Source organism: Dendropsophus ebraccatus, chromosome 8 (genome assembly GCF_027789765.1).
Source record: "Dendropsophus ebraccatus isolate aDenEbr1 chromosome 8, aDenEbr1.pat, whole genome shotgun sequence".
Lineage (NCBI taxonomy): Eukaryota > Metazoa > Chordata > Amphibia > Anura > Hylidae > Dendropsophus > Dendropsophus ebraccatus.
Window position 1 is genome coordinate 93,974,877 of NC_091461.1, and position 13,990 is coordinate 93,988,866.

Below are 13,990 nucleotides of genomic sequence, written 5' to 3' on the forward strand. Positions count from 1 at the left end.
AAATCTTTTTCTCTACAAACTCTGAGGAGCCAGCATATCACAAGGCATGGTACCTGCACACAACTATACCAGCCGCCCCCCGACCACCTTCTCCTGCAACACAGGATCCGAATATATCTACAACCTGGGCGACCTAGACATCAAGACTGTGGGCATATATAAAAATAAGGAGGACATCTTTCCATACTGCTACCCTTCCTGCAATTGAACAAGAATGTCACTGGACGTGGTCAATATGCAGAGGTTTTATCCCCACAACTTTATACCAGCATTCTTCCTATTCCCTGAGGAACTTGTCACCATTGAACAAGGGAAAAGCGTTGGAAAGACGAAAGAAGGGATACCACAACAACAATCCTCACCATTACCTGCCATACGCAAAATTTCTCTTTTTTTGACCTAAGACTGACCATTTCCTTACCAGACAATCCCACACCATCTTAGTGTAGGGTTAGTCCCCCCTGGCGTTTAGGGATGCCTGAACCAGGGGGTCCTCTTTTAGTAATGGGCAGGGCCATACAGAGGACACTTTTGTATCACTTGATCCCTTGTCAATGTTGACCTTTATTTTGCTTTATGTGTAATATCACGTTTTGTGTGTAATATCACTAGTTTCTATCTCTTAATATAATAAATATATGCTATAAGACGAGTTATAGCATTTCCACCACAGTCCCTCTACTTATTTTCTACTCTCTAAATCTTAGGACTACAGGGATCCTAAATCCCTTGATTAATCACGGCAAGGCCAGTTCCAGGTTTTGGTGGGCCCTCAGGCGACAGAGCCTCAGTAGGCCTCCATCCATCAACTATACACCATTCATCCATACACTATGCACATTAATTTGACACCACTATGACACAAACACACATTATTGATACTGACGCTTACTGACTGACTTACTGACTGAGACAGACACTGACTAATGCTGACTGACACTGACATACTCAGACACCATAGTTTCCAACAGTCCTGGTTTAGCCAGGTCTGTCCCGATTCTGAGGAGACAGCCCCGGCAAAACGATTTCCCGGGAAGCTCAGCCCCCGTTGTGGGAAGCCCCGCCCCTTCCAGTGCGAGTGATGTCACTCATGCAGAGCAGGGAGAGGAGTCCCTGGGGGACTAGAGGAATCATACTGGTGAGGTAAGTATAGCTTTTTTGTTGTTTCAAATACAGATGAAGGGACAATAGGATGCTGAAGGGGGTACTGGTAGATTGATGAAGGGACAGGAGGAGGATGAGGGGGAAAGTAGTATGATGATTGAGGGGCAGGAGGATAAGAGCGGTAGTACTATGATGATGAAAGGGCAGGAGGATGAGAGGGGTAGTACTATCATGATAGAAGGGCAGGTGGATGAAGGGGTAGTATGATGATGGAGGGGGAAGGAGGATTAGAGGGGTAGTACTATGATAATGGAAGGGCAGGAGGATTAGAGGGGTAGAACTATGATAATGTAAGGGCAGGAGGATGAAGGGGGTAGTAGTATAATGATGGAGGGGCAGGAGGATAAGAGCAGTAGTACTATGATGATGGAAGGGCAGGAGGATGAGAGGGGTAGTACTATGATGTAGTGATGTCACAATACCAGAATTTTGAGTTCGATACCAATACCAACATTTTTTTTTCAATGCTCGATACCAATTCGATACTTATTATATTTAAAAAAAAAACACAAAAAGCCCCTCAATATTAGAAATGCCCCCCCCCCAACTGTCAGGTCCGATGGAACCAATTTATGTTCCTTTAATTTTTTAACTTTAAAAATAAAGTTGACATTATTTACATTAAGGGACATTACTTTAAGGGCTCTTTCACACGTCCCATAAAATTGTCCGTGGTCGCGGATCAGCAACCACGGACAATTTTACGGCCCATTAAAGTGAATGTGGCCATTTACACGATGATCCGTGCTGCGACCCGCGCCGCGAAAAAATAGGACATGTCGTAGTGCGGATCGCGGCAAGGATCCCCCCCCCCACCACCCAGCCGCAGAGATGACAGGAGAGCATGATGTGCTCTCCTGTCATCTCATCTACTACTCACCTACTCCCTGTGCTGACCAGCTTCATCTTCACCAGAAGTGGTCTGGACTATGATACCTTCTCCTGGCAGCGTAGTCCCGGCCACTTCCAGGGAGCGCGTGTAGCCGGTCAGTGCGGGGAGTAGGTGAGTAGTAGATGAGATGACAGGAGAGCACATCATGCTCTTCTGTCATCTCTGCGGCTGGGTGGCAGGGGGGGAATCCGTGCCGGGTCGCGGCATGGATAGTGTGAAAGAGGCCTAACACTTCATCTATCAGGGAGATGATGGGGGCTGTAGTCATGTAGCACACACACCAGCTGTCAGGGTGATGATGGGAGCTATAGTCATGTAACACACCAGTTATCAGGGGGATGATGGGAGCTGTAGTCATGTAACACAGCAGTTATCAGGGGGATGATGGGAGCTGTAGTCATGTAACACACACACACCAGCTATCAGGGGGGATGATGGGAGCTGTAGTCATGTAACACACACACACCTGCTATCAGGGGGATGATGGGAGCTGTAGTCATGTAACACACACACACCAGCTATCAGGGGGGATGATGGGAGCTGTAGTCATGTAACACACACACACACACACCTGCTATCAGGGGGATGATGGGAGCTGTAGTCATGTAACACACACACACCAGCTATCAGGGGGGATGATGGGAGCTGTAGTCATGTAACACACACACACACACACACACCAGCTATCAGGGGGGATGATGGGAGCTGTAGTCATGTAACACACACACCAGCTATCAGGGGGGATGATGGGAGCTGTAGTCAAGTAACACACACACCAGCTATCAGGGGGGATGATGGGAGCTGTAGTCATGTAACACACACACACACACCAGCTATCAGGGGGGGATGATGGGAGCTGTAGTCATGTAACACACACACACACACACCAGCTATCAGGGGGGATGATGGGAGCTGTAGTCATGTAACACACACACACCAGCTATCAGGGGGGATGATGGGAGCTGTAGTCATGTAACACACACACCAGCTATCAGGGGGGGATGATGGGAGCTGTAGTCATGTAACACACACACACACACCAGCTATCAGGGGGGATGATGGGACCTGTAGTCATGTAGTCATGGGAGTAGCCATGTAGTCATGGGAGCTGTAGCAAGGTAAACTGCAGGCTGCAGACCCCCCTCCCCCCTTCCCAGTGAGAGCCAGGCCGACCCCCTCTTCACCTCTCTCACATAGCTGATGTCCGCCCCGGGAGTGTCTTGTCGGCCCCGGCCTGCCGCCCCCTCACAGTCCTGTGGCCCCCACCTTACAGTGCTGTGCAGCCAGATGTAGTGGCCGCATCTCCTCCCCGCCCTCAGCCTTATGCTCCGCTCTCCTCTTCAGGAAGCGCCGGCCGCTCTCCCTCTGCAGCCGCCGACCCTGCTCTGACCCTTTCACTAAAGGGTAAATGACTGCCGGCCGCAGTCATTAGTAGCGGGGGTCTGCTACACACAGTAGCCGACCCCCGCTACATAGGGAGCAGGTTAGGAGAGGGGGATAATGCCGCTGTCAGTGTGACAGCGGCATCTATACAGTTAAATAGCCGGCACATACGATCGCTGTGTGCCGGCTATTGGAAGTTAGCGCCGCCGGGAGCGGAGAGAGGGAGGGCGGGTGGACAGAGGAGGTGACACCAGGGGGGATACGCAGAGCACATGACAGGCACTCAGCTCACTGCCTGCCATGTCTTCTGCTGTGTACTTTATGATAAGCCGCGCAGCAGAGCGGCTTATAAAGTATCGAATACCAGGAAATCCTGGTATCGAACCGAAAATATGCCCCGAAAATCGATAGTAGAATCGATTTTTCGGTGCATCGTGCATCCCTACTATGATGATGGAAGGGCACATGGATGAAAGGGGTAGTAGTATGATGATGGAGGAGGAAGGAGGATTATAGGGGTAGTACTATGATAATGGAAGGGCAGAAGGATGAGAGGGGTAGTACTATGATGATGGAAGGGAAGGAGGATTAGAGGGGTAGTACTATAATAATGGAAGGGCAGGAGGATGAAGGGGGTAGTAGTATGATGATGGAGGGGCAGGAGGATTAAGGGGGTAGTAGTATGATAAAGGGGTAGTAATATGATGATGGAGGGGCAGGAGGAAGAAGAGGGTAGTAGTATGATGATGGAGAAGCAGTAGGATGAAGGGGGTAGTAGTATGATGCTATGGGGTGCAGCTGCATCAAATGGGTCCAAACTACCAGTATGTACAGTCAGTCAGTAGAATTCTATCTCTGAGTCTCAGCCTGCTCTGAGTGGGGTGTGTAATATACTGGGGACCTAATACTGGGGTGTGTAATATACTGGGGACCTAATACTGTGGTGTGTAATATACTGGGGACCTTATACTGGGGTGTGTAATATACTGGGGACCTAATATTGGGGTGTGTAATGCTCCTTTTGTGTTGTTCTGACTGTATTTTTTGAACCCACACCCATGATAGGCCACACCCCACCGAGACCACATCCACCATAAGCCACACCACTTTTAACGCTAAAGTGTCCCTGAAAAAAAATTTCAAATGTTGGCAACTATGAGACACTGACACACAGCACTTACAGCTCAGTCTTCTCCCTTTTCCTCTCTGTCCGGCTGCTCTCCACACTATAAAGTTGAGAACCTTCAGGTCATGTCATCAGGTCCTTCACACTTATTCTCTCTCTGTGCGGGTGCTGCTCCATCTCCTGTGTCTTCTGATGGTCAGCCCGCTCACCCTGCACTACAGTGAGCGGGCTGAACATTAGAACACTGGGCCCCTAGAGAGGCTGTGGGCCCTAGCACTTGCCAGGGAATGTGCAGGCGCCGGACCTGAATCACAGGTTTCATTACCTAACTGTCCAGTAAGGAGAAAACATGATTTTAACAGTAACAAAAACAAGAACAAGTTCTTTAACCCCTTCAAGACCAAGCCTATTTGCACCTAAAAGACCAGGCTCATTTTTCAAAATCTGACCTGTCTCACTTTATGCTCTTATAGCTCAGTGATGCTTTAACGTATGCTAGCGATTCTGAGATAGTTTTTTCGTCACATATGGCACTTTATATTAGTGGCAAAACTTAGTCACTACTTTGTGTGTTTTTTGTGAAAAACATCAAAATATCATGAAAAATTGAAAAAATTTGCATTTTATGAACTTTGAAATTCTCTGCTTTTAAAAAAGAAAGTCGTATCACATAAATTAGTTACTAAGTCACATTACCGATATGTCCTCTTTATTCTGGCTTCATTTCATAAACATATTTTACTTTTTTAGGGTGTTACGGGGCTTAGAAATTTATCAGTAAATTACCACATTTTCGTGAAAGTTTCCAAAACTGATTTTTTTAGGGACCAGTTCTTTTCTTAAGTTGATTTAGGAGGCTTGTATACTGGAAACCCCCATAAGTGACCCCATTTTGGAAACTAGACACCTTAAAGAATTAATCTAGGGGTATAATGAGCATTTTAACCCTACAGGGGCTGGAGGAAAGTATTCACCATTAGGCCGTAAAAAAGTGAAAAATTAAAATTTTCCAATAATATATACGTTTAGATTAAAGTTTCTCATTTTCAAAAGGAACATGAGAGAAAAAGCACCCCAAAATTTGTAACACAGGTTCTCCTGAGTACAACAGTACCCCATATGTGAGCATAAACCACTGCATGGGCACACAGCAGGGCTCAGAAGGAAAGGAGCGCCAATTAGCTTTTTCAATGCAGATTTTGCTGAAGAAGTTTCTGAGCGACAGGTGTGTTTGCAGCGCCCCTGTAGTGCCTGCGGACTAAAATCTCGCCATAAGTCACCCCATTTTGGAAAGTGCACCCCTTTAAAGAATTCATCTTGGTGTGTGGTGACCATTTTGACCCCACAGGTATTAGAGGAAAGTATTCAAAAGTAGACAGTAAAAATGGAAAACTCGAATTTTTCCAATAATATGTTCCTTTAGTTTGAAATTTCTCAATTTCACAAGGAACAAGAGAAAAAAAATACCCCAAAATTTGTAACGCAGGTTCTCCTGAGTAAAAAGGTACCTCATATGTCGGTATAAACCACTGTATGGGCACACAGCAGGACTCAGAAGGGAAGGAGCGCCAATTAGCTTTTTCAATGCAGATTTTGCTGCAGAAGTTTCCGAGCGCCAGGTGTGTTTGCAGTGCCCCTGTAGTGCCAGTGGAGTAAAATCTCGCCATAAGTCACCCCATTTTGGAAAGTGCACCCCTCAAAGAATTCATCTTGGTGTGAGGTGAGCATTTTGACCCCACAGGTATTAGAGGAAAGTATTCAAAAGTAGACAGTAAAAATGAAAAACTCGAATTTTTCCAATAATATGTTCCTTTAGTTTGAAATTTCTCAATTTCACGAGGAACAAGAGAGAAAATTCACCCCAAAATCTGTAACGCAGGTTCTCCTGAGTACAACGGTACCCCATATGTGGGTATAAACCACTGTATGGGCACACAGCCGGGCTTAGAAGGGAAGGAGCGCCAATTAGCATTTTCTGTGCAGATTTTTCTGAAGAAGTTTCTGAGCACCAGGTGCGTTTGCAGCGCCCCTGTAATGTCTACAAAATAGAACCCCCCCAAAATTCACCCCATTTCGGAAAGTACACCCCTCAAAGAATTCAATTTCTGGTAGGATGAGCATTTTGACCCCACAGGTATTAGAGGAAAGTATTCAAAATTGGCCAGTAAAAATGAAAAACTTGAATTTTTCCAATAATATGTTCCTTTAGTTTGAAATTTCTAAATTTCACAAGGAACAGGAGAAAAAATGTACCCCAAAATCTGTAATGCAAAATGCAAAATCCATCTTTTCATGTTTTGCATATTACATTGAGATGTTTTGTATTTCGTATGTATATTAAATTGCATTAAACTTTCTTTCAACAGGTCAGAGGATCCCTCTCCTTAAACATCATCAGTTCCATATTGAGTATTGTTGCTGTAATCCTGAATGCCATTGATGCAGCAACTGTTAGATGTTATTATTATTTGAGCGGCTCCTACTATGGCAGCAATATATATGGCAGCTATAATTATGGAAGTTTATGCAGGGAAAAGCTCGTAAGTTTTAATCACCTCTAACACTGGCTAAATCATTTAGGATAACCACAAATTTTCTGAAATTAATCCATGATAATAAGTTTCTTCAACAGGTCTTCTGAGGAACTGGACTAGATCCTCCATTAACACATAAGGTCTTATGGAAATTACTTTTACCCTTGAAGAATTATTTACCCTTGGGGTCCACACTACCAGCTTTGTTTCCAGATAGGGTCATCTCTGTGCTGGAAACACATGGGGGACAACATAATAGCCATAAAAATGTATAATAGTGGATTTAATGCCACTCTCGCCATTAATCATCGTCTAATCTACTCATTATCTCTTTTACAGTAATGGCCAGTTCACACAAAGCAAAAGTGGCGGAATTTTGAGGCGGAACTCTCCCCTGCCGAATTCTGCCTGCCTCATTCTCACACAGTAAGTCTATGAAAGGGCCCGCGCTCCTCCGCTCTCCTCGGCTCTCAGCTCAAAGAATTGACATGTCAATTCTTTGAGTGGAGAGTGATGGAAGCAGAGAAGCAGGAGCCCTACCATAGACACACTGTGTGAGACTGAGGCAGGCGGAATTCCGCTGTAGACAATTCCGCCGCTTTTGCTCTGTGTGAGCTGACCCTAAGTTACCCAGAGCAGAATAGGCAGCACGTGTTGGTATTAACTATGTAACTATGCTGTACAAAGGCTCACTTATGTAGCTGTTGCTTCCTGTGTGTGGAGCTGCATAGCAGCCGACTGAGCAGAGTATCTGCTACAGTCTTAGGCTATGTTCACACTACGTAAAAGTACGGCCGTTGTTGCTGTGGATTCCGCCACTCATGCCCGCTCACGGAATCGACGGTGGGTGATCCGCCCAGTTTCCTCAATGTGCACATACCCTTACTCCCAGGGCCGACTCTTGCTTTTCTGCTTCCGGGGATTCACAGGTGGATCGTTCTCTTTCTTTTTCATCTCCATTTTTGCTTGGGGAATTCCTAGTGATGAGTAGGGCGGGGAGGAGGGACAGAGAGGTGGTGCAATCCTAGGGCAACTCAGTCTATGAAAGATAAAGAAATAGGCACTCACCCCAGTATGTAAACTCTTTTTTTATTTCAAAATGTCTCTATTAAAAATCACAGGGAGAGGGAGCATGGCAATAAGGTCACAGCGACGCACGTTTCGTGTTTAGCTGAACACTTCCTCTAGCTATTGATTTGCAATCCTAGGGCACGCACACTCTAGGCCACGCCAATTTGACACAGGGCTGCAAGTTTAAAACTAGTTTTTTAGGACAATAACTGCATCAGCTGCCAAACGAACCCCAGGACAGATCCTGGATTAGAAGCAGCTATCTGACGGTACAAGTGGTTTGGGAGGGTCAGATGGTGGGTACAGAGTCACTTTAAAGTATTGGCATCAGGACTTAATATATGATGTATGTCCTTAAAGCATAAGTGTCATTTCAGGGTCATTTTTTTGAAAACATTAAATATCAACAGTTCAAGTGATTTTAAGAAACTCTGTAATAGGTTTTATGTACTAAAAGAGTTAACATCTGGACTAAAAAAGCAATCTCCCAGCCCCCACCCTCACTGCAAAAGAAGCAGGATTTCTCTGTCCATTATGTGGCTATGAAGAGGGGAGGGGCTGTTAGGAGTGACTGAGCACGGAGCAGTCCTGCACAGCACAACACCCTGCAATCTTCTCTCAGTAAGTTCATAGATAAGCACTGACCTTTCTGACACCTGAATCCTGCGTTTTAGGTGCCCAGAGAGTCTACAAACAGCTGACCTTCATGTCACCTCTTCCTGCTCCCTCATCTCCCTCCATAGGCTTACAATGGAGAGAGCAGAGCCATTCTTTACTGGCTTCTCTGTAATGAAGACGTGTTTGCCTGATAATGCACAGATAAGAAGTCAGGGGGGGAGGCTGGGAGATTGCTTCTTGAGTACAGAAGGAGGCTTTTTTGGCTGATGAAACCTATTACAGAGTTTCTTAAAATCGCTTATACTACTGATTTCTGCAATAAAAAAAAACATGACAGTTACGCTTTAAAGTTAGTTTTAGTTACTGACACTTTTTGGTATTGTTTTTACAGAATAGTGCTTATGCAGTGCTTTCCCTTCTTATTATTGTGAACATGTTGCTATTCTGTGTGTCCTTTTCCTTGTCCATTTTTGGATGTCGTTCCTTATCAAAGGTATCCTCAAACAGTCCTCAGGTAAGAGTATACAGGGTACAATGAATATAATGTATAGATATCCAATAGGCATACAAAATCAATACACATATTGTACCAATTGCCAGGGATTATCGAAGAAACGTATATAAGATTTTATTAAATGGGGTTCTTGGCCTCTGTTCATATGTCCTTTAGGGTATATGCATGCAATAGACACCTTCCTTCAGTCATGTCAAAGCATCTAATAGCACATTTGCTGAACAATGACCAACTAGAAGGAAAATGTATCACTGGTCACAGCTATTACTAGTTGTCTCTTATAACCTTCAGTTGTGCAAAAATAATTATTTAAAATATATTTGAAATTCAGGTTCACAACTACACTTTCAAATTACCACCTACTCGCTGTAAAAAGTTCATAGTTATAACCCAATTTTTGGTCAATTTCCTGTAACATGTACATTGTGAATGTGAATGGGGGGGAATGAATGGCGTAAAAGAAATAACAGTAAAATGTGGAAATTTTCAAGTGGTAGAAATTATTTTGTCAGAGACAAATGTTTTTTTTTTTCTTTCTCTATTCCCACTGTTCCTTACATCACTTAAAAGGGTTGTCCCACAAATAAGTATTAGTTTAGTCTACCCAAAAATTTTTTCTTTCAAATCAACTGCTGCCATGAAGTGCCAGAGATTTGTAATATACTTCTATTAAAAAATCTCAAGCCTTCCAGTACTTATCAGCTGCTGTATGCCCAACAGGAAGTTGTATTATTTCCAGTCTAGAGAGCAGGAGAGGTTTTCTATGGGAATTTGCTACTGCTCTGGACAGTTCCTGACATGGACAGAGGTTGCAGCAGAGAGCACTGTGTCAGACTGGAAAGAAAACTCCACTTCCTGCTGGACACACAGCAGCTGATAAGTACTGGAAGACTTAAGATTTTTTAATAGAAGTGAATTACAAATTTCTGGCACTTTATGGCACCAGTTGATTTGAAAGATTTTTTTTTTTTTGGTGGACTACCCCTTTAATTGACATCATGACTGTTGGTTTCCTTAGTTTTGTTTCAAATTAGGGACAGTTTAACAGAAAACTGTGACACCATGGAAAGAAGGCAGCGACAGTAAGCTAGGAAAGCTTTATGCACCCCTAACTTACTGTTAAAAGATTTCCTGGGCTGGATGCTGGACCCTGGGCATTTTAAGCCAGCACTTGTTCATCCAGTGCTGGCTTACCTACTATTTGCTTAATTCCACAGGGTTTCTGAGGCAAAAAGCAGGAGGGGCATCAGATTTTGGAGGGTCCTGGAGAATCTCTTGACAGTGAGCTATTCATAAACTATCCCTAGTTACTGTTTTTGTTAAAAAGGATTCAGTGGGTCAGGGGCTGTGCTCCTGGCCATGGGAATCTATAATACACTACACTGCTGTACGCAAACTGCACAGGGCTGTCTACATGGCTCACGTTAACATGTTGCACCAGTGGGATCATGTTAACACATGGATGCTACAGATCTACCTTATGTGTGAGAAATAGTGGACACACATGCCTAGTCGCTATATCACACCTGTCAAATCCTTCGTACACAAGTTGTGTTAGGAAACAAAGAGAACTTCTCATGAGGCTAAGCAACAATTAAAGGTAAAGGTTGACATACATTAGCAACTTACGGATATGCAAAATTGGATCATTTTTAGTGATGAGCGAACATGCTCGTCCAAGCTTGGTACTCGTTCGAGTATTAGGGTACTCAAAGGTACTTGTTACTCAGACGAGTATCTTGCGATACTCGAGAAAATCTCATCATCCATTTCCTGTGAGTTTCAGCGCTTTTTCTCAGCCAATAAACATGCAGGAGACTCTTTGGTACATCCTGCGATCACGTGGGACCTATACATGTCGATAGCAGCGATTGGTTGGCCAGATCAGATGACCCTTCCATATAAAAATCTCGGCCACCGAGGCTCGGCTCACATGCATGCTGGAAGAGATTAGGGTCAGAGCTGCTGCTTCTCAGGGAGAGCGTTAGGGAGGGAATTAGCGTTTCAGTAGGCAGGGAATACTAGCAATACAAAAAACAGCCCTTCTAAGGGCTTCCAATCGTTTTTAAATTGTATTACTACAGACTGCTAGCTGGGACTTGCAGTGCAGCTACCACGATTTCAGCAGCACACAGTGGTGATTGGCTGCTGGCAGAAAGGGGACATTAGGTGTTGCATACAGACCCCTAAGAAGTGCTTAGTACTACTTTATTGGGCCCTCTATTATATTTTCTGATTTCTGTATTTCTTACGCAAGGCATAACTAAGTTCACTACTGCTTCCACAGTGTAAAGGGGGTGTCACAGAGTGTATATAGGTGCAGCTACCAACAGATTGTATCTCACAGCCCCCTAAAAACTAGTGGGCCCTCTACTATATTTTCTGATTTCTGTATTTCTTACGCAAGGCAATATCTACGTTCACTACTGCTTGTTCAGTGTAAAGGGGGTGTCACAGAGTGTGTAAAGGTGCACCCACCAACAGAATGTATCCCACAGCTGTTGCCCAGAATTTGGCATAATAGTGCGATTAGGCAGCCTCAGAGGCATCCATACATGCTGCCCCTGCTGTTTCCTGTCCATTTCCGTTGTGCTTCCATCATTTTCTGAGGTTGACAGGTTTTCACACGACCTTCCCTCTACCGAACTTGGGTCCCCTGCAAAAATGTTTCAGTTTCCCATTGACTTCAATGGGGTACGTTACTCGAAACGAGCACTTGAGTATCGGGAGATATTTGTCTCGAGTAACGAGCACCCGAGCATTTTAGTACTCGCTCATCACTAATCATTTTCCTTAGTAAAAAAAAGTTACCAAGTGTAATAAATATTTTTGACTCATTTGTTTGATTAGGTTCTCTTTATCTACTTTTACGACTTGTAAAAAAGTAGTTGTAGGGTTCCTGCATAGATTTACACACCAAACTGGCAGGGCATAAGGTGACACCCATAATTGTTTGAACTATAGGCCCCCACCCATTTACATTGACCATGTATCTAAACTAGAGATGAGCGAACCGGGTTCGGGTTCGAATCGATCCGAACCCCAACTTTCGGCATTTGATTAGCGGGGGCTGCTGAACTTGGATAAAGCTCTAAGGTTGTCTAGAAAACATGGATACAGCCAATGACTATATCCATGTTTTCCACATAGCCTTAGGGCTTTATCCAACTTCAGCAGCCACCGCTAATCCAATGCTGAAAGTCCGGGTTCGGATCGACTCGAGCATTCTCCAGGTTGGCTCATCTCTAATCTAAACGCTGTCAGGCTATTGTATTTAAATCACAGGTTGTGCATATATGTCATTCATGAAAGCCCAAAGTTAAAACAAACTGCATAGCCCCAAAATAAATTCAACACCCAGACCAGACCCTTCCTTTTTTTATTTTACTTATTGCTTGACTGAACTTACTGTTTTCTCCAATTTTAGGTGTTTTTGATCCAAAATGATGTTGTGGTTTCCATGAATCCATCTACACAACCAGACACATTTTCAGGATTTAGCCAGCCATTTCCAACAGCAAATCCACCACCTCCTCCTCCATATGCGGTTCACGTCAAGTCTACACCAGTGCCATAATTACATTAGACATTTTATAGAATGTTTCCTAAATCAAGACACGGCGGATAATTTCAGAAAATCTCCCAAAATTAATACCATTTCTCTTTATACTTGCAACTGGCATTTACCAGTATGGATTAAGCTAAATTTTAGTTTGAAATTTCTTCTAAAAATAGTAATGTTGTGATTGTATAAAAATGATAGACAATTCCACCACAGATTCAGATTGTACCTCAATAGGAAGAAAACAAAGAAGAGGTGTGATCATATACATTGCTATAACAAGTTGCTACTTCTGTTTGTGTTATTTTTTAATATGTCTGATCTATATAATTTATTAGTCTGTAACAAATTCTCATAATTATATTATTAACCTGCACAATTCTTTGCTTAAATGTTTATTGTACTTCATGGGAATCTAAAAGAACTGTTCCATTATAAAGAAGTTTTTCCACAATGGACAAGTGTCACTTACCCACAGAACAAGTAAATAGTGTTTAAATGATGGGACATCCATCAGTGGGACCTCATGGTCACCAGAACAAGGGTTAGGAGCTGTCTGTTCCTCTACATGGTTATCGAGAGGCAATTGGCCATAAAACCCATGACAGTTATATTTGTCAGAATGAGTAGTTTTAGTGGAGTGGTGGTTGTCCAAACAGTCTATGGGAGAGGGAGAGACACAGTACAGCAGTCAGGCTAGGTTCACACTGCATTTTTGCAATCAGTTTTTTCAACCATTTTTTGCAAAAAACGGATGAATAAAAAATGGATGCATTTGTGTGCATCCATTTTGATCCGTTTTTCCATTGACTTCCATTGTAAAAAAAAAAAAAAGAATCAAAACGGAGCCGTTTTTTTTTATGGACACTAAAATGTAGCTGACACTACTTTTGTGTTCGTTAAAAAAAACGGATCCGTTTTGATCCGTTTTTTTTTACAATGGAATTCAATGGCAAAACGGATGTACACAAATGCATCTGTTTTTCATCCGTATTTTGCAAAAAACGGGTGAAAAAAACGGATTGCAAAAAAGCAGTGTGAACCTAGCCTTAGTTGTTTCAGTCAGTCTCATAGATAGTGAATATAATGTCAGGGTTCACGTTCCTTTCCCATTTTGCTAATAAAG

General features: G+C 43.4%; 1 protein-coding gene across 2 annotated transcripts in view; it reads left to right on the forward strand.

The window, feature by feature from the left end:
* LOC138798735 (membrane-spanning 4-domains subfamily A member 4A-like) overlaps nt 1-13,231 on the forward strand; it is a 30,541-nt gene extending 17,310 nt beyond the window's left edge. The window contains exons 6-8 of one of the 2 annotated variants that reach the window (XM_069979302.1): nt 6,932-7,105; nt 9,180-9,302; nt 12,730-13,231. In XM_069979302.1, coding sequence (XP_069835403.1) covers nt 6,932-7,105; nt 9,180-9,302; nt 12,730-12,879 — 447 coding nt within the window. In that variant the 3' untranslated portion in view covers nt 12,880-13,231. The remainder of the gene's footprint in view (nt 1-6,931; nt 7,106-9,179; nt 9,303-12,729) is intronic. The other variant, XM_069979303.1, reaches the window with a different exon arrangement.
* Nucleotides 13,232-13,990: the final 759 nt, after the last annotated feature.